This window comes from Lagenorhynchus albirostris, chromosome 13 (assembly GCF_949774975.1).
Source record: "Lagenorhynchus albirostris chromosome 13, mLagAlb1.1, whole genome shotgun sequence".
Taxonomy (NCBI): domain Eukaryota; kingdom Metazoa; phylum Chordata; class Mammalia; order Artiodactyla; family Delphinidae; genus Lagenorhynchus; species Lagenorhynchus albirostris.
Window position 1 is genome coordinate 66,885,249 of NC_083107.1, and position 19,825 is coordinate 66,905,073.

A 19,825-nucleotide genomic window follows, 5' to 3' on the forward strand; every position below is an offset into this window, starting at 1 on the left:
AGGCTCCCCTGATTCTTGCGGACAACCGTCAACTGTCTCAGTTTGCTGCGAGCACAGCCTCCCTGCCAGGCACCATACTGAGCACCTTCAAACCAGCGTCACCTCAACTCTGTAAGCTACTCCTGTCATCATCTTGCAGGGGAGGAAGCGGCGGCATGGGGAGGAATCCAGAGATCAGTACAATTCATTTCTCCCGAGTTAACAGTAGCCACGGAGGGCATTCAATAGATGTGAGGTGGAGGCAGCCGCTGCTCTAAGTGCTCTTTCCTGAATCAATTCCTTTACTCCTCACAACAGTATTAGCAGTGGGTTGGCCAAAAAGTTCGTTCGGGTTTCATCCTACGATGTTATGGCAACACCCGAACGAACTTTTTGGCCAACCCAGTATTATCCCCCTTTTACAGATGAGGAAACCAAGGCATGGGGAAGTTTAGTAACAATCCAGGATGTGAGCCCAGGCAACACGGCTCGGGGGCCTGTAGGCAAAGGCCTCTTGGCTGCTCCAACACGCCCTGGGCTCTACCCGATAGGCCACCCTGCGTAAGGGTCGGTGTCGTAACTGGCTTGCTGGGGTTGAGAGCTGTTTCACCCTGTGGGAGAAAGGGCTTGGGAAATGCTTCTGGTTTTGCTGCTGTGTTTGGTTTTTACATGAAGAGAAAGCAGATCTGGCTGCAGAAAGGCTCCAATGGCTGCCAGCCCCCTCCTCCACCCCAGAAGGCCAAGTGGTACCAGCTGGAGGAGGTCTTGTGCCTTGTTCTCCTCGTGGCCCAGATTTCATCAGAAGGAAGCACCCCTCCCCTGAGACAGTGGCAGGGGCTCCTCAGGCACAGGCCAAAGGCTGCCTCTGCCGCCCCGTCTCTGGGGACATTACCACAGCCACTACGGGCTCCCCAGTGTTGAGCAGACAATAGCACCTGTCCCTTCCCAGCTGGGACCCGGGGCTGCACTGAGCTCCCCTCGTTACCCTCACGCTGGTCCAGGAGAGGTGGGAGAGAAGCCCACCAGGGAACAGGGGTCTTCCTCGCCCAGGAAAGTACGTGAGGTGCCTGCCCCATCTCCCTGCTCCTCCCCCACCCCAGCGCCTCTCCCCTTTGCGTCACCTTCCCAGGCCACCGCCCCCCCAGACAACGGGCCCCCGCATACTAGATGCCCGCCGAGGTGAGGGCCACCAGGGAGCGGGTGGGGGTCACGTGCTGCACCATGGCCTCCAGGGACTGGCTGGCTGCCCTCTGGATGAACTTGCTGGTGTTCCCCATCTTCTGGAGCAGGCAGCGGGCGATCTCTTCAGGCTCCTGGTCCATATTCTTCTTCAAGGCCCGGAAGAGTTCTCCCAGGGTGCTGATGGCCACGTGGGACACCTTGGAGCGGAGGTTGGTGACCTTGGAGAGAGACGGGAGGGGGACCCTGCCAGGCTGCTGGGCCCTGCCAAGGGCTCCAGCACGTAAGAAGAAGGAACCCTGCACCACCCTCCCGCAGACTTCACCCTCACCCGGGCCTAGGCCTCGCCAGGCTAGAAACGGAAACCCTGCAGCTGCTCTGGGCGAAACAGTCCCGTTTTAAAGAAACACTATTACTGTTGCTATCATCATAATTATCAATTCTATTATTATCATTATCATCTGAAATTTGTGCAACACTTAGTCTTGAAAACACAATTATTTAATTGGACCTTCACAGGCTCCCCACTGGAACAGTCTATTCCCAAGGGCATGGGTCATGGCCTCCACTTGTGATATGATACATCTTACTGCCCCTCTGAGCCCAGCCTAGGCCAAGTTCTAGCCCCACAGGAGAAAGAATTTGGGAAATGTTACAACTGCCCAAAAGTTAGAGATCTGGCCCAGAACACTCCATCCCTCCTGAGGTGTCATAAGTACAGAGGACAATGCAGGGCTGTGACAAATGGGCACATAAGATGCTGATTGTTTCAATACCCAGAGATTAGAAATAAGGGAACCCCAGGCCTCAGCTTTCTAATCTGAGAAATGGGTGGCTAGCTCCTGCTTCAGTGGCTGAGGGCTGAGAAATAGGCAGGGATGCCCATGTTGCAGGGAGCCGTGGGCCCCTCCGTGGCTGTTGTGTGACCCACACCGAGCAACACCACCAGGGAAAGGGGACTGGCTGGGGGTCAAGCGGAGTACACAGGACACAGGAGGCCTCACCTCTCCAGTCACGGCCAAGGACACGTCGTGCAGCCTCCCAGCGAGGACCTCCGAGTGACAGGCCGCCAGGCGCTGGATGCTCACCAGGCCCTTCTCCTTCATCTGCCTGAGAAGCAAGTCCAGGCCCTGTCACAGGCAGTGGGCATGGGAGGAGCCCCCTCCCTCTGCAGACCAGGGCATGCCCATCACCAGCACCTCCACCACAGTGCGGAGGGATTCAATGGCCTCGGCGGCAGGGTGTCCTGGTGTAACCCCCAGGCTGAAATCCTAACCGTCCCGTGCAAGCCATTCTACGGGGCCCGGGGCCCATCCCCACCCAGGATGGAAGCCCACCCCAGAGCCCGGGCCTACGCCAGACACAAAGCCAGCACCTGCAAGAGAAGGCACTTGCACGCGAGGACTGAAGACGAGGAGGCCTTCCTGCAAAGGTTCTGGACCCCAAGTCATCGCTCTGCTCGCAACTAAGACTGTGTGTGGGAGGAACACGGGAGCAGAATGAACTCGACTTAGAAAAATGAAGGGCTGTGACCTTCCTCAGGCCCCCACGACAGCGCCACGGAGTCAGATCGTACTTTCTAGGGCTGGCTCTGGTGCACCACAGAGCAGTGCACGGGGCAGGCGCAGGCGGCCAGACCCGCAGGCACTCCCCCTCACGCCTCCTCCAGGGGACAATGCTTCCTTCTGATGAAATCTGGGCCACGAGGAGAGCCACGAGGGCCTGCAGTGGGGGAGGCGGGGGGGCGGCGGCCGGAGCACAGGGAGTGTTTCCTCACCAGTCGCTGCGGTCCAGGCACTGCAGGGCATCCACCAGCCCCAGCTCCGCGTTCGAGATAGGCCTTAGCTCCTTAAAAGCCCGAAGGTCCGTCTCCTCCTCCTCTTCTTCCCACTCAGGAGACCCCAAAGTAAGCACCGCAGGTAAGAAGTGAGCTGCACTCACAGAGAAGGAAAGGAGCAGGCGGGTGTTACCCAGAGGACCCGCGACCCGCACAGCGCCGAGCCCACCTTAGGGGGGCACGCAGGGAGAAGGGAGCCGCGAGGGTGAGAAGCCAGGGCCTGGGCTGCACTCCCTGGGGAGCCACAGAGACCACCGAACTCCTAGCCCTGGTTGACAGTTTCTACCCCTACCATCGCCCATCTGATTATTATAAACAAGCTGGCCTGTGATAGGCTCTTGATGTCATGTGACCAAGCCCACCGCGCTGGTGACACACCCAGAATCCCACCCTGTCTGTGGCTCGAGGTGAGGCCAGCAAGTCTGTCAAGGAATGACTCCCCTGCTCTCACCTCATCCCCACCCAGGAGCCCGTGTTACGGCTTCTCCTCCTCCTTCCCTCCGACTCTCCATCCTTTTGTGAAGCCACCCAAGACAGGGAAGCGGCCCAAAGGCAGACGGCGGGAGGAAGCAGGAGACAGTGAAGGCGGCACCGACGAGACGATTAGCTGACACTTGAGTGGTCAAGATGTGGCCACACTTGCAGGGACTGACAATAAGCAGGGATGTTGTTTAAAAATCAGATCACGTTTCCTAGGCTCTCCTTCCTTGGGGACAGATGTCAGAATCATAAAATTCTAGAACAGGAAGGACGTTTGGAGGTTTCCATCTGGTCCAATGCTCCAATCAGAGAGCTGAGGCACCAGAAGCCCACAGAGGCTGGGGACGCCCACAGTGCCTCAGTTCCTCCATCAACAGAGCCTGAACTGGAATCCGGAGCTCTCACTTCCTGCCTAGTTCTCGTCAGAGGTTCGTCTTTACATGACTTTCACTATGGCCTATCTAGGAGGTCCTGAGTAAATCTGAATCGGGGCAGTCCTTTATTTAAAACCAAGAAAAAAAAGAACTCGTTCCTGGATTCTCCTCTCAGCTTTGCCATTGGATCAAGGTTCATTTGCCAAAGATTCATTAGCCATAGTCCCTATGGGCCACCATCACCTTGAGAGACCTTGGGTGACCTTGAGTCTCTGTTGTCTATAAAATGAGTGGCTTAGGTTAGATAGCTCAATATTTCCCAAGTGTCAACCATTCAGTTACCAATTTCATGATTTTTTTGCTATATCTCTAAATTACTTTTACTTTATTTATATGGTACTTTTCTTCAAATCAACCCACTTTTCAAATCCTAAATAAGTTTATTTTAAAGGGAAATTTATGTCACTACCATAATTGGTAAATGATTAGTTGTCATGGTATATGATAAATATGGACAGTAAAAGAACATTATAAACTCAAGCTGTAAAAGGACAGTCAGCGTCTGATGTCTCAAGCTGGGAGAAGGATCTCTTTGTTTAAAAAGGAGATTCACAAGTCTTAGAGAGGTGCTAAAAACTAGCACCAGATTAAGACTTTCTACTTGATGGAATCAAAAGGATAGAAAGAGAATAGAAAAGGGAGGTCAGTCAATATTATTTCTAGCACAAAAATGATGCTCTATTCTACCAACAATGTCCACATATAAAGAAACTCTGAACCAGGTTGGTTGTTTTCAAATGTTCTTTACTAGCAAAATCTTTTCAAATGAAATCCCGCATGGAGCCCCAGTATTCAAAAAGGGGAGACAAAATAGACACTCCTCTGGTAGAATGGGGACAGGGCCTCCCCTTGTCCCTTGGCACCTTCCTGAGTGTCCCCATAGAACCTTCAGGTCCTCAGATCCCAGTCTGTCACCAGCCCTGTCCAGCCCTGACATTTTATGAGGCAACAAGCAGGAACCCAGGGTCTTCCCAGAACCCTTTTTTCCTCTTCCTGGTGTTTCCAGCTACTCCCATGGAGGCTGCTTCCCAGCATCTGTGGTCCCGGTGCACTGGTGAGTCCTCTAGGACATGTCACGCAGGCTGGGCACACCTGTCCAGCCATCCACAATTCCCGTTACAACGCCCTGGGTCCCCAGCCTGGCCCCCAGATACTTCTGACTTCCAGACACTGTTCCTGTCTCTGGCAAGGTGACCACCCCAGGCTGCCCCCTCCTCCGACATGGGCAACTGGCAGAAGCAGAGCAGCAGAAGTCACCCTTGCCACACCCCAAAGCACCCCAAGACAGCGTAGCGAGGGGGACACGTGCCCCCCCAGCCAGTTGGTCTAGGTCCCGCCTGAAGCACGGCAGGCAAAGCTGAGTTCCTGCTTCTGACAGGGATGCTGGGCAGTGAGGCCCTGTCGGCCCGCTTCCTCAGGATGACGCCAGTGTTGTTTCTGCAGGGGCTGCTCAGCCCAGTGGGCACAGAGAGGGTCCCACTGCCCCGGAGGGTAAGGAGGCCTGTGGAGGCAGAGAAAGTCCGAGGACAGAGCTGGTCCTGCCTGTCCCCCGGCCCCAGAGTCCCCCTTTGGAAATGGGCCCGTCAGTGAGCTACAAGACAGCAGACATGGCTCCCTGTCCAGTCTCAGGACGGAGAGGGTGGGAGGCGTGGACAGCCTCTCTTTTGGCCCAGGTGTTGGCCAAGAAGCCTCCCCAACCTGAGGGGGCCTTCCCAAGCACCCAGTACCTTCCTTCATCAAGGTCCTCCGGGAGCCCAGGCTCTGGGAAGCGAGCTCCCTCCCCTTCTCCCTCTCTGGCTCCTTCACTCTCTGGACCAACTCCATCTCCTTCATCTGCTTCAGCTGCATCTTCTCCTGGGCAGACCTGGCTACGGTGACCTGGATCCGGTACAAGATCAAGGCAAACTCCATCACCTTGGGGACCCAAGTGTGCTTTCTATACCTTCTTCATTCCATCATCAGGAATGTGAGTGGCTCCTGTGTGCTGATTGCTGTTCTGAGAATGAACAAAAGGTCAAAGGCCTTGTTCCCCATGAGCCACATGGAGTGGGGAGATGACGGCAAACAGACAGCCTCTAGTATCAGGCAACATGCACCGGAAGGCAAGTAAGGGACACAGGGTGACGGGGCTTCTGTTTCGGGTAGGGAGACCCGGGGGACTCCCAGAGGCGGTGAAATTGAAGCAGAGACATAAATGAAATGAAGCAGGGAGCAGGCCCTGAGGCTGACGTGCGCTGGGCGTGGCTGGGAGTCCTGAGGCAGGAGCACCCTGAGTCAGAGGAGAGGCAGGACACAGGTGGGGCCGGAGGGATGGGGCCGGAGCCACAGCGCACTGGGCCCTGTGGTCCATGGTGGGCACTTGGGCTTTTCCTCCGGAGGACACAGCAAGCCACTAGAGGTTCTGAGCAGAAGAGTGACATGATCTGATTCTTTTCTTTTCTTTTTCTTTTTCTTTGGCTGGATGGGGGGTATTCTCTAAGTGTTGTTTTTAATAACTTTTTATTTTGAAATAATTTAAGACTCACGAGAAGTTGCAAAAATAGAACAAGGGGTTCCCATGAGGTGGGACTTGGACTAGGATAGCAGGAATGAAGATGGCAGAATGGCTAGATTCTGGACATGTTTCAAAAGTAGAGCCCACAGCTTTGGCTGATATATGAGGTGTGGGATGAGAGAGAAAGAGAGAAGGCAGGGATGGGCCCAAGATATGGGGCCGGAGCAGCTGGAAGGCTGGAGTTGCCTTTTACTGCCATTCATGGAGAGGGGACACGGGGAAAAGGAGGTTTTGCGGGGGTAAGAGTTCAACAGTTAAGCCTTGGACGAGGTAAGTTTGAGATATAATTAGAGACCTAAATGGAGACGTCGAGTATCAGTTCTATATAAACATAGTCATATAATTTAAGAGCTACTGGAGATTGGGGAAAGTCTGGGCTGGAGAGGGAGACTTGGGAGTCCTCAGCATAGAGGTGGTACCTAATGCCATGGGCTGGATCAAATCACAGGGGTCCGTATAAATAGATAAGATGCTAGAGGTATGAGCCCTGGGGGCTCCAGTACGTAGAGGTCAGGAAGACAAGAAGGTGGCAGCAAAGAAGGACCAGGAAGGAGCTAACTTTTATGTAGTCAGACAAGCAAGAAAGAAGCCATCCCTCATCTCCGTCCCTCAGTGGAGAATTCAAGAAGGATGAGCCACAAAAGCTGGCGATGGGTCAAGCTGGAAGAGCACTGAGATGTGTTGCACATGGGAAGGTGGCCTCATTGATGCCTCAATGGGGGCAGTTTCAACGGGGCTGGTGGGGACTAAGCCCCACTGGCCTGCACTCAGGAGAGGACGAGTAGAGACACAAGGCAATATTTTTCTTTGGTTTGGTTTGGTTTTAAGATGAGAGAGGAAACAGAGAGCTAGGATGCTGGTGGGAATGATCCCGTTTCAAGGAGAACGTTGTTGATGCAGGAGAAGGACAAGTGCTGGAGCTGGAATATTGGATGGACTGAGCTAGAACAGTAGGAGAAGGTGGTGAGTGAGTGGGGTGCTTGAGGTTGAGAAGTGACGGTGGTGAAGTTGTTTGCAGTGCCAACGTCTACAGTATGACCATGGGAGTGAGCGGCTAAGGTGGGGTGGAGGATGAGATCATTTCATGGCCCTGAATTGTTCTTCCTTTGTCTCATGGTCCGTCACCCTCGCTGGAGTGGGAGGATGTGGTGCCTGGACCTTATCAGCATCACTGGATCCCATAGTATATGCATACAGCAGGCTTTCAGGGTATGTTTATTGCACTCTTATATCTCTGTTTCAAATGATGACCATAACAGTGACTCTCCACGTTTCACTAAATTCATCCAGACGAGAATCTGGATGAATCATCTGGATCAAGGTCACCTTAGAAGTCCAAGTTATTTGTCAGCCTGACAGGCACAGGCCTTTGGCTGATCTGCCTCTGAGTCAGCTGCCTCTGGGTTGCTATTTTGGGTGTTGGTTCAAATTACTAGGCTTGGTTCACCTAAGCCCCTCTGCACTCTCCCCCACATCCTACTTGCTTCTGAACCATGTGTGACCTCCTTCTGCCCTCCCTTCCTCCCTCATCCCCACCCCTCAGCTCCCCACTGTACTCTTCCCTTCACCTCCATCCTTCTCCTCTCTTCTTTCTCTTCTTTTCTCCAGCCTTCACCCCAAACCCATCTATAGGTTCTGGCCTCAAGTACTAGGGGCAGCTGCCTCGGGGCTCTTCCTTGCTTTCCTCAAGCTGGTCCCACACTTACATATTTCAGAAACATGTGTGTGTTCAGCCAGTGGTCCACTCTGACCCCAGCTTCCTCTTCCCCTCGCTTTCCAGGTACCTTGGTGCCACTCTCCTTCTGGTCCTCTTCTTTTAGCAAGGGCTGGCTTTCTTTGGCGTGGCTGAAGGAGAAGGCTGTCAGAATAGGAGCAGACTGAGAGGAAGGCAGGGCAGGCTTCTCAGGGGCAGCAGACCTGTCTCTGACGGGCAGGACCAAAGGTTTTGGCTCTGAGGAGTAGAGAACAAGAATGGAGCTGAGGACGTCCAGCACCCAGGAGCAGCAGCCATCCCTTTGGGGCTGAGGCTCTATGGCCCTGTGGTTGGTGTGACATTTTCCTGCCTAAGCCCCTCACCCTCGGTTCTTCTGCCCAATGCTTCCTTGCTGGAGAAAGACACAGGTTAAATTTACTCTACAGGGCGGCACTGGCACGTATAGAACAGGCTGCCCAAGGACCAACACCCTCCTCCTTTCATCCCTCTATCCATTCATTCAACTAGTATTGCACACCTTATTCTAAGACTGGGGGGGGGGGGGCGGGGAGGGAGGAGGGAGGAGGCTGGGCAGGAAATAGGGGCAGATCGGTTATCTAAGAGTTTTAAGATATTTCCTGAGAATGTAAGTCTGTTTTAACTGGGAGGTGTGTACTTCAGAAAAAGGAAAAATAAAATGAGCCCACTGACTGTTATATACCACCATGCTCCTATCTGAGTCTATGACACAGAGTGAAGGGCCCAGAGAGCTAATGCCAGCCCAGGGCTCTCATTTTACAGACAGGAAAGCTGAGACCCAGTGACCTTCAGGTGCTCTTACAATTATAAAATACAAATTCATTTCCAAAGGACATCAAATCCATAGTATCTCTTTGTCATTCTATATTTTCCCAATTAATGGCTTCAAAGAGCACCTTTCTGGTAATAGAGGCAGTGTGCGGGTAGGTTCATTCGTTTTCTCTCTTTTTTTTTTTTTTAAATTTATTTATTTATTTATTTTTGGCTGCGTTGGGTCTTCGTTTCTGTGCGAGGGCTTTCTCCAGTTGTGGTGGGCGAGCGGGGGCCATGCTTCATCGCGGTGCGCAGGCCTCTCACTGTCGCGGCCTCTCCCACTGTGGAGCACAGGCTCCAGATGCGCAGGGTCAGTAGTTGTGGCTCACGGGCTCTAGAGCGCAGGCTCAGTAGTCATGGCGCACGGGCTTAGTTGCTCCGCGGCATGTGGTATCTTCCTGGCCCAGGGCTCGAACCCGTGTCCCCTGCACTGGCAGGTGGACTCTCAACCACTGGACCACCAGGGAAGCCCCAGAAAGGGTGTGTTGAGTCTGGGGGTCCGGCAGGGCTCCCGGGTCACCCCAGATCTCTGCCTGGCTCACACCTTCTGCCAAAGATCCCTCGTGGGAGAAGGATCCAGGGCCGAGGGAGAGGAGGGGCGAAGCCTCCATCTGCCCAGAAGTAAGGTAGGACCGAGGGTACAGGTGTCCAGGTACCAGCTGACCAGGGCAGGGACTGCGGAAAAGCCACAAGATTGGGGGAAGCCCTCAGCTTCCGACAATACCACGTGAGCCCCTACTACGTGCCAGACGTGGTCCCCAAATTGGGCAATGTTGTTCCCAGCCGACAGCTGCAGGGTCAGAGAGCCCCTTAAGGACTTTGCCACTTTGTAGCCCCTTCTCACCTATGCCTCCAAGAGACAGCCTAGAAAGCCTTGTCCAAGCAGCCTGGCCCCTGCCCGCTGGGGACCTGGTTCTCAAGCAGCAAGCTGGTGAGGCGGACAAGGGCGTAGCTACAGGCTCGTGTCCCCTGGCCCAAAGCCCCGTTCCAGTGCTCTCAGGGTAGCTCTTAAGGGACACTGGGTGCCGGTGTGCGCCACCAGACTGCCCCAGCTACCCCGCAGCAGCCCAGCCGGGGAGAGGGGGAGGTGCAGTCACCGCACAGGTTTCTGTGCCAGGCCTGCCCCTCGGGCGCAGCTGAGCATCTTAACCCTGGGGCCTCTTGGGCAGCAGTCTCCCCCTGGTCAACTGACCCACCTGCTGAGCTGATTACAGAGTAAGCTGCTGGGAAGCTACACAAGAGTCCACTCCCTCCTGCCCGTCCGCACAGCAGCCGCCTCTAGCCCCCCATGGCCTGCGGCCCAGGCTCAGGGTGCTCCGCCCAGGTCCCCTCCCCCAACCTTCCATCCTCTCCACAAACTAGGTCATCAGGCTGGAGAGCCTCCCTGGGCCTCGGCCACCTGCCTCACTGCCAGCCCGGGTTCGCTCTATTCCCCTGATGCTGAAACCTTCCGGGATGGGCTGACTAAGGCATTGTGGGATGTGGTTTAATTTCTCACTCTGTCTGGAGAGGAATCCTCTATTCACTTAGAACCGCGCAGGGGCAGCAGACACACGATGGGTCAGAAGCGCCAGCTTTGGAGCCGTGAGGACCTGCGTGCAAATGCATCAAGGCTGCTTTCTGTGCCCTGAGGCCAGGGAGAAGGTCCAGCTTCAGTTCAACCCCTTCCTCTGTCAAACGGGGACAGCGCCGTCTCTCTCAGCTGGGTGTTCGTGAAGCGACTTGCGCTGGTGGAGGGCGGCACAGAGCTGGGGCCGCCGTCCGTGGCACCAGGGTGGCTTCTGCTTTCCCGTCTGTGAAACGAGGGGCTTGAGTCTGACAGCACCCAGGTCTCCTCTGGCCCTAATTCTGATCCCATGATCCAGCCCAGGAACCAGAGAGTCAAAAAACACATGGGGGTGTGCACGGCGAGTACATACCCAGAGATCCGGGGGTCTTCTCCCAAGGCCCACCCTCCCGAACCAATCTTAAAAGAATGGGGGAGAAAAAAACACCCATGAGAGATGGCAAGCAAGAGCTCCTGCTGTGAGGAGCCCAGGCTAGCTCAGGAGGGGGCAAGGGCCGAGGGAGCCATGGGTGGTCCTGTAAAGAGGCTCCTGGCCAGGGCTTCGAAGCAGCAGGAGATGCAGCCCCTTCCGCAAACTTGAGGGCAGGCTGACCGGCAGGCCAGGCCAGGCCAGCCTCAGTGTCCAGACACAGCTCCGAGCCCTATTTTCCAGAGGCACAGCCCATCCATTCCCCGGGAAGCCACCTCCACATGAAACTGCTCAGTCCAAAAGGGAGCCCCGTGCCCTGCTCTGTCCGCAGGAGAGCGGCTGCCGCAGATGAGGATAAATCTCCTTCCAGCTCAGAGCAGACTGAGTTCAAGTCCTCCGAACAGCCCCCACTCCATGAGAGCTCGGTGATCCCCCCACCCTTGCCCCTCAGGGTCTAGAGGGACTGACCGCCTTTGCTGCTGATGGGAAATCACCACTGTTTTGTAACAGAGGTTCAATCCCAAACTAAGCACAGGAAAGGAAGATGGGGCATTCCCGGCACTGGTTTTAGCGGGAATACAGCATCACTAAGACAGATGGCAATCCCTGCCTTCACGGGGCTTACATTCCCGTGGAGACCAGCTATACATCCTCCAACATGGATTCTTCTCTTCTCACGGGGAAATGCACAGACAGCAGAACCCCCTGGGGGGCTGACAGGGTCACAAGCCACAACGCAAGGACTGGAACACAACATCCTGTGCTCTGGCCTCAGAGGATTCACTCAGCGGAATGACCCAGGCCGGGGTGGCTAGAAGACAGGCAGCAGGAGAGCCCATTTCAGTGCCTGCCCAGATCCAGGGGCCCCTATCCGAGGGGGTCTGTGGAGGTCAGGGGACCCGAGGTCTACAGGAGGGGCAGAGCTTCAGGGTGGGCCTGGACCAGTCAAGACTCAGAGTTGCTCCCTGGAACTCGCACAGCCTCTTGGGTCAGGACCTACATGGAGGGGTTGTGTGTTTTGCAGCCAGTAGGCAAACACCCCAGGGCACCCAGCCTAGGGAGCCCCTCCGCTGCGTCCTCACTGCGGAACCCACCACTGCCCAGGAGCACTAACAGGTTTGGGGGGCAGAGGTGGAGCTGGGCAATCCCTGTGGTTGCCCCTGGCTGTCTTGTTGGGCTTTGCTTTCACCTGGCACGATGCCTGACACAGAGTGGTGCTCCATAGCTTTTAAGTGAGCACACGGATGCATGGCTGGACGGGAGGATGGATGAAATGGAAATGGAGTCTCCCTCCCAGACATTTGTTAGCCTCACAGAGGCAATGGAGAGAAATCCACGTCACAACCAGACAGCAAATGGGCAGATACTTATTATATGACTAATCCATGGCCAGGACCAAGCTTGACACCATGGGAGCCACAGAGATTTCCAGATATGGCTCCTGCCTTGTAGTGCTCCAAGTTAAAGAATAGAAATGAGGTTTAAATAAACGTGGAGCAAATCAGTGGGCGGGAGGTAGTCAGGCAGTGCAGAGGCTGGATGCCTGTGGACAGTGCTGAGAAGGCGCTTCCCTTCCCCACTCCCCTGAGGAGGCCAGGGAAGACCTGAGAGCGGGGGCAGATGTGGAGCTGGGGCTTGAAAAACATAGGAACTGATCGGCGGGCCAAGGGGGAAAGGCTCATGTTGGGGCTGCAGAGAGGTGCCGTCAGGGCTCGGCACAGGCATTGGGAAGGGTGGGTCGGAGCCTGTAGAGCAGCACAGGGGGAAGTGTGGAGTGGTGCGCTGGGACACGCTGAATGTCTGGCCAGGGAGACTCATCTTTAAGCTGCTAGCACCAGGAAGTCCGTAAAGGTGAGATGCATGGAAGAGGTGTATTCAGGGGGCGGATGAAAACATGAGATTAGGATGGAGAGCCCAGGGCTGCAAGGAGACCGGGTGGGAGCTATGGGGGCAGGTCAAAAGGGAGCCAGTAAGTGCAAACTGAGAGGAAAGGCAGGGGCAAGATGGGGATGGTAGCTTTTGTATTTTCTCTTACTGTTCAAGAAAGACCTAATGGGATGTGGCAATCTGTTGGGAACAGGAGGCAATAGGAGCAAAAGTCAAAGATGATGCTGAAATTGGAAGATCAAAGGGAACACCTGCACCTTGTAGGAGGGAGGCAGTTTGGGGAAACATGAGGTGCTCTGTCCGTGATGCCGGGACGGTGGCACATCCTCCCTCGCTGCCTCTGATGCTGGATCTGCATCAGCCATGAGGACTCTGAGGGTGCTCAACAGGAGGATGGAAGCACAGAGCTTGACTCTGGAGAGACCTCAGGGTGAGAGCAGGGGACACGGAAGTCACCCATCCCCCATGATCTTGGAAGCCACTGCACAGATAAGATCCCAGGGGAGAACAAGGAGGTGGGGGGCAAAGGGCTCTGGAACAAATTTAAGAAATGATGAAAGAAGGTGCACAGGAGGCTGCCTGGAAGGTCGAGAAGCAGGTTTAAAGTCAGGAAGGTGAGGAAGAGTCCAAGGGCATCAACAGCTCAGATGGTGCAAAAAAGTCAAGAGCAGTGGGATGGGATGGGAGGGTCACTTATCTGGGGCCAGAGAGTCATGAGAGCCACCAAGAACTCTCAGAGGGGAGGGAGAGGAGGGTGTCTGAGCAGGAAAGGAGGAGGCAGTGCCGATGGGGAGGAGGGAGGTCAACTGCGAAATCCGGCAGAGAACTCAAACCCAGGAGCAGGTCCACAGTGGGTTCCCACACTGCACCAGGGGTGGGAAAGATGTGGACACGCCTACAGTCAGAAGGGAAGACAGCGTGGGAGACTGAGGGAGAGACGAAGCTTGAGAGAAATAGGTACAGCCGACCCCAGATAAAGCGCACGCTCTCGCCCCCTCTCTCTCTCTCTCTCACATACACACACAGTCACTCCGGCAGTCTGGCCTGACCACAGGGATGTCTTTGGCCATGTGGAGAGCACCCTCTGTCCCACTTACCAGCCATAAGTCCAGATTCATTACAACACAGAGATCCTCTACCCACTGATTCCCAGCCTTTTGGGGGTATTATAAGTTCAAAAGTTTCGTGGACTCCCCCGCCATATACACAGACACGATAACACTTGTATTTTTAGTGTCCATTAATTAAGAAAATATCAATACGTCGTCACAAACAGCTACCATGAATTCAATAGAGCTTTAAAATAATTTGTATTTTATTCATCACTGCAGCCACCACACACATCAGGACACTGGTAGAAGACAGAGGCCGAGACACTGTTAATTAAGCCCATACACCCCTCCCGCTGGAGTCAAGGGTGAGAGCTGTGACGACCCCAGGTCTGAGGCTCACAGTGCAGGACCTTGCCCCTCACACGCCCAGCCCCTAGAGTTCTGCCCTGGCGTGGAGGCTTAGCCATAGGGAGCCCAAGAGGATCTTGGGGGGTAGAGGAGAGAGGGCTGCAAGGTACTTTTGACTTAGCGCTGCTTACCGTGTGGTGGCAGGCCTCAGGCCCATGAGGATGTCCTGGCCTGGAGGCAAGAGGCTGGGAAGGGAGCCAGGCATGCAGGAGGAGGTCCCGGCGGGCACCCCGTCCTTTGGGATGGGCGGGATCACAATGCCCGCCAGGGACTTGTGCATCTTCTCGTCACTGTAGTGCAGGTACTGCTGGGACACCTGCGCCTGGGAGCGGAGTTGGAGGAGGGGTCTGGTCCATGAAACATTCCATCTGGATGCTCACCTCGCAGGCAGTCCCTTCTATCAGCACCACCTGGGCAGAAGTGCTGGCAAGTATCCTCTGTTTCTCTTTCCAGCCACACAACCCTGGGACCCCCAGGTTCATTGTTTCCTTACCATTTTAGGCAAGAAGGGAATCCCCTCATTCCTACTCCAACCCCTTTTGTTATTATTATTATTTGTTTTTCTGTTCTCATTTCAGAAAATCCTAGAACGTCAGGGCCGAAAGGGATCCTCAAAAACATCTGGTCCAATTCCCTCTTTTTAGTGCAAACCGGGGCCCAGGGAGGGGAGTGACTTGCCCAAGGTCACACAACCAGTGAGGGGCAGAGTGAAAACCAGAACCCAGATCCCCAGAGTCCCAGCCCAGCATTCTTTCCCCTCTGCCACAGTTCCTTACCAAAAATGGGGAGGGCCAGAAGCATGAGGAATTCTGGAACATTTATATCAGAGATGGCTTGGGAACCACCAAGTGTAAGACAGGTGGTCACACAGCCTCTCCTCAGGAGGACTGGGCTCAGCACCTCTGGGGCAACTCCCAAGCCAGAGAAGACACCTCCAGAGAAGCTCAGGGCTTGGGAACAGGGGTTAGTAAAGGACAGAAAGAAAAACAGAAGGGCAGGGAAGCAAGACTCAGAGCAGTCCAACCGCCTTACCTCCTGGGCACGGGGTCTCAGCTCCTGGGGTCCCTGATGGCTCCTGGGTGGGTCCAGGGCTTTGTCCTTGGTTCCGCTGGCCTCCGGGGTGGTGGGGAGGCTCTGGATGGGAGTCATCGGCCTGGGCACCCTCAGCAGCCTCTGAGAGGCAGCCTGGGGAATGGCGGTCCTCAGGGGAACTCCTTTGGGGGCTCCCCCAGGATCCAGAGAGGCTGTAGGGGCTGGGGACAGGGAGTAGGTTAGTCCCAGGAGTGCGGGGAATGGGGTTAATTGAGATGCTGGCAACAGGGCTTTATGTCCTGGGGCAGCTGAGACGGAGAGATGAGGGTGCAGATCCGCCCCCAGCTCTACCCGCACCACTAGACTCTGCTGAGTGTCCTTTCCCACGCCTGTAAAATTTGGGAGAAAGTGTCAATCAAAGTTACCTATTTAAAATTCAGAGGCAGGTTGGGTAGAAAGGGAAACAAAATCAGTACTGAATTAGGAGTGAGGACAACAGGTTCTAGTCCTTGCGGCCATCTGAAAACCACTGGGTGGCGTTAAGCATAGCCCGTGGGAGTGAAAGAAGAATATAGTCAGATTCGTGTTCAAAAAGAATTCCTCTGCAGCGAAGCCTAGAAGACTAGAATTCCTCTGCAGCGAGGGTGAGAATGGGGAGGCAGGTCGGGAGCTGCTGCAGAGGCCCCGGTGGGAGACGGCGTTCCGGGGAGGAGGTGGAGGGTGTAGAGAGAGGGTGCTTGGCGGGTGCCGCCTGACTAGCCCAGCTGCCAGCTGGACACCTGCCGGTCCTCACAGCCCAGGTGGCAGGTGGACAGGCCCAGGGCTCACCTCGGGGAGATGCTGCCAAGCCCTCCAAGAACCTCCTTGTCTTGAGCTTGTCCTTAATCTGAGTGGTGTCCCGGGCCACACGGTTGGCCTCCGACTCCAGCGAAGGAAGTGGCACCAGGGGCTGGGGGCCCAGTGACAGGGCCCCAGGCTTCCTGGGATGGCCATTCCTGGCCTGCCAGCCCTTCAGGGAAGCACCCAGCTTGAGGCTGCCAGGCTCCCCACATCCACTCAAGAGCTGTGACGGCTTCTCTGGCAGGACGCTCAGCACTGGCCGGAGGGAGGCTGAGGGAAGCAGAGACCAGAGTCGCGGTGCTAGAGGAGCCCAGGTCCTGAAGCCAGGGACCACAGCCCTGCCTTCCCGGGGTTCCTAGAAGAGCCCCACTTCCCTGTTCCTGCGGGTCCCCTCCGTACAACTCCATCCCCTGAGGCACAGGATTGAAAGGACCCACCTAAAACCAAAGGGCATTTTCAGTAGGGACCAAAGTAAAAATAATACCTGCCAGTAGCTTGAGGACACAGCTGGGCATCTAAACACACCCATCTCCTCCCTCCAGGACGAGGCCCAAGCTCTGCTCTGTGGTCACTGGCCCTGACTGGGCAGCTGTCAGGTGGAATCCCCCATCTCTGCCCAAAGGCCCCAGAGAGGCTGACCTGGGCACTTGAAGGTCATTTGATGTGACCAAGTCACTAGGCCCAGTCCCCCAGTCTCACCTTTTTCAAAAGTCTTTGGGCTGGAGTCACTGCTTCCCCCCGGGAGTATCCAGCACTGGTCCAAGAGATGCTCCCACAGTACACGGCCAGCGGAGCCAGAACCTTGCCGGGGGACAGAAACATAGGGAGAGCGGCATCTTAGAGTCTACTGAGGCCAGGACTGAGGACAGACTGCCCCGGGCTCTCTGCAGCCTGTCCCCCAGAGCAGAGCCTGGCCCTCAGGTGGGGGCTTGCCATCCCAATTCCAGCCAGCCAGGGCACCATGATCCCCACCAGAGCCCAGTCTTCCCCGCCCTCTCGGCCTGACTTCTACCCCCAGCTTGGCTCCAAACCGCTCCCCCAATTACACCTTCTCAGCCTCCTTCACGGGCTCCCCAGGTGCCCTGCCCTGAGCACCGAGGCCTGTTTCCTGAACTGCTCAGGCATTCCCGACTCTCCACACTCCTCCCAAGGGGTCTCCAGGCCCCTGCTCCAAGCCCTCCAGGGAGAAGTGGCCCTCCACCTCACAAGCACCCATTCTCTCCAGGGCAGGACCTCTGATCCCCTCACTCTGCAGAGGAGACTGAGGCCCACACAGCTGGTTGCCAGTGGCAGCGCCAGGCCTGGGACCCAGTCTCCCGCCACACAGCTGGCCACACTGTTCCCACTCTCCTGCCCTGTCAGCTGAGGAAACGGGGCCAGCCGGTGCTCCTGGAGGCCCCACTCCTGTATCCTCTGCCCATCTCCATCTTCCCACCACAGAAGACCACGCTCAGCCCCTCGGCCAGCCCACCAGCTCGAGAGTGGAGGCAAAGCTCAGGCTGAGGAGGCCACAGTCAGGCCAGGGAGGCCCCTGACGGACGGCCGAGCAGGGAGGGCCCACAGACGGCCTGGCCCGGATGGAAAAGCCCGGCAGCCCAGCTACATCCCCCAGGCGGAGCCCCTGGGAGTACCCGAGGAAGATCCCCACCCCCTCATGACTTCCCTAGGTGCCCCTTACCTGGGGGGACAGCGTCACGGGTGCCCGTGCCCTGGGTGGAGAAGGCACCTGGGAGGTGGTCTGCAGGGAGCAGCTACTTTCTGGGCCGTGAGTACGATCCTCAGGTATCCAGAGGGCCCCAACCTGTAGCATCCAGGGACCTATGATGGGGAGAGGCAGAAAGGAGTCAGTACAAACCACAAACGCTTTTTATACCACTTCGCGGGAAGCCCGCCAGGAGTTAAAGCATTCTTACAGTGAAGAAATCTGCCACTAAACCAAAGGACGCTTCTTTTATAACATTTGGACTCTCTTGGACGCTTCAAAATGACCAAGTCCCCGGGCTGCATGACTGTAGACCGAGTTCATTGTGAAGAGTGTCCGTGAAGCCCATGAACCCGCCTTTGCTCTTGGACAACTCAGGGTCTTGGGGAAGGTGGAGTTTATCAACGGGGAGTCTGACACTTTGCTTCCCCATCAGTTGCTACTTTCCTCGTCACTCTGCCAGCTGCCCTGGAAGCTCACGCTGAGTGTCAAGCTTTGTGACCCCTCTTATCACGCAGGTACGCGGTAGAGCCTCCCCGGAGGCCAGCTCTCCAGTTTTCTCTCAGGCGCGCCAGTCTCCATCTGTACCAGGCTCCTGGCCCTTGTTCTCACTTTGCTGACCAAGCCAACCTCAGACCCTCTCAGCCATTTCAGTGTCCTGTGCCGACCGCTTGAGCACGCCAAGCCCTTCCCAGCCTCCCTTAGCCCTCTGGGGTCAGTCATCTGCTCCCGCCCTTGATCCGAGTTCATTCTTTTTCCATGTGATAAGGGTCTCCCCGCAGATGCTGTGACTTCACACAATTTTCTAAATTCTCTGCTGAGATAACAGTGACCCATTTTCACCCTGACAGGCAGGGAGGTGAACGGCCAGAGCTGATCAGTGATAAAATCAAGGGCAAAGGCCACATCTCCCAAATCTCCCAATTTCTACTCGAGAGTAGGTCCCTCGAGATATCATCTGGGGACAGGGCAGGATGCAATGCCAACTTCCTTTTGCTGAGCAACAAATCCCAACTCAGGGACTGAGAAAACCTGCCTTCCGTCTGGAAGCCAGCCCGCCGCGTCCCCACCCAGGCCCCAGAAGGCCGAGCGGCTCCTAGCAACCCTCCTGGCCAAACAGTGGCTCCAGCCCGGCCCAGCCAGCATGGCCCCAGCCCAGCCTTTGCCTGGTCCCGCTGATTACAGCCTCAAGCCACTCGGGTTCTCTGTCTGAGGAGAATTTTCCTCACGATCAGGGGAGAAGGCAACCCCCTGTCTGTTGACAGCTGGGATAGGGCTTTGGCCACATGGTAGTGACGAGCTGCTGACAGCTGGGATAGGGCTTTGGCCACATGGTAGTGACGAGCTGCCAGGAATAGCCGAGGGACACGGTACTTCTCTCGAGCAACGTGGAGGGAGATTCTGCTCCACGGCTCCCAACACCCCACTCCTCGCCCCACTGAGTGAGAGACTCAAGACAAGGTGGCTGCTTTGGGCAAAGCCCAGAAGGAACATTCCTGGGGGGACAGACCTTCCACGGCTGAATTAAAGCAAACGCGCTGGAGTCCAGGCTTTGGGGGCAGTGAGGGTTGCAGGCCACACAGACACCTGCTACCCATTCCCAACCAGAGCGCAGACTTTCTGTGCGAATTCCACGTGGAAAAGCGACATTTAGCTACAGCCCTTGTTCTCAACCTCAGCCGCAGATCAGAGTCTCCTGGAACTGATGAAAATGACAGATTCCAAGGCCTCACCCCAGGCCCCAAGTGAGGTAGAGTTTTCTAGGGAGCAGCCACAGGGATCTGTTTGGGGTTTTTTGTTTTGTGTTTTTCTTAACTTCTGAGTGACTCTGATGTTCAAACAGGATTGAGAACCACTGGGCTATAGTTCAGATTCCCTTTATACTAAGAGACCAGCCCTGTTTCTGACCTTAGGCTGCCA

At 55.7% G+C, this 19,825-nt stretch overlaps 1 protein-coding gene across 1 annotated transcript in view; it reads right to left on the reverse strand.

Moving 5' to 3' along the window:
• Positions 1-18,013, reverse strand: part of TOGARAM2 (TOG array regulator of axonemal microtubules 2) — a 39,302-nt gene extending 21,289 nt beyond the window's left edge. The window contains 13 exon segments of the mRNA XM_060168967.1: positions 1,144-1,379; positions 2,163-2,268; positions 2,936-3,094; positions 5,263-5,410; positions 5,637-5,814; positions 8,248-8,414; positions 10,928-10,974; positions 14,463-14,653; positions 15,364-15,575; positions 16,192-16,473; positions 16,574-16,640; positions 16,903-17,004; positions 17,882-18,013. Coding sequence (XP_060024950.1) covers positions 1,144-1,379; positions 2,163-2,268; positions 2,936-3,094; positions 5,263-5,410; positions 5,637-5,814; positions 8,248-8,414; positions 10,928-10,974; positions 14,463-14,653; positions 15,364-15,575; positions 16,192-16,473; positions 16,574-16,640; positions 16,903-17,004; positions 17,882-18,013 — 2,027 coding nt within the window.
• Positions 18,014-19,825: the final 1,812 nt, after the last annotated feature.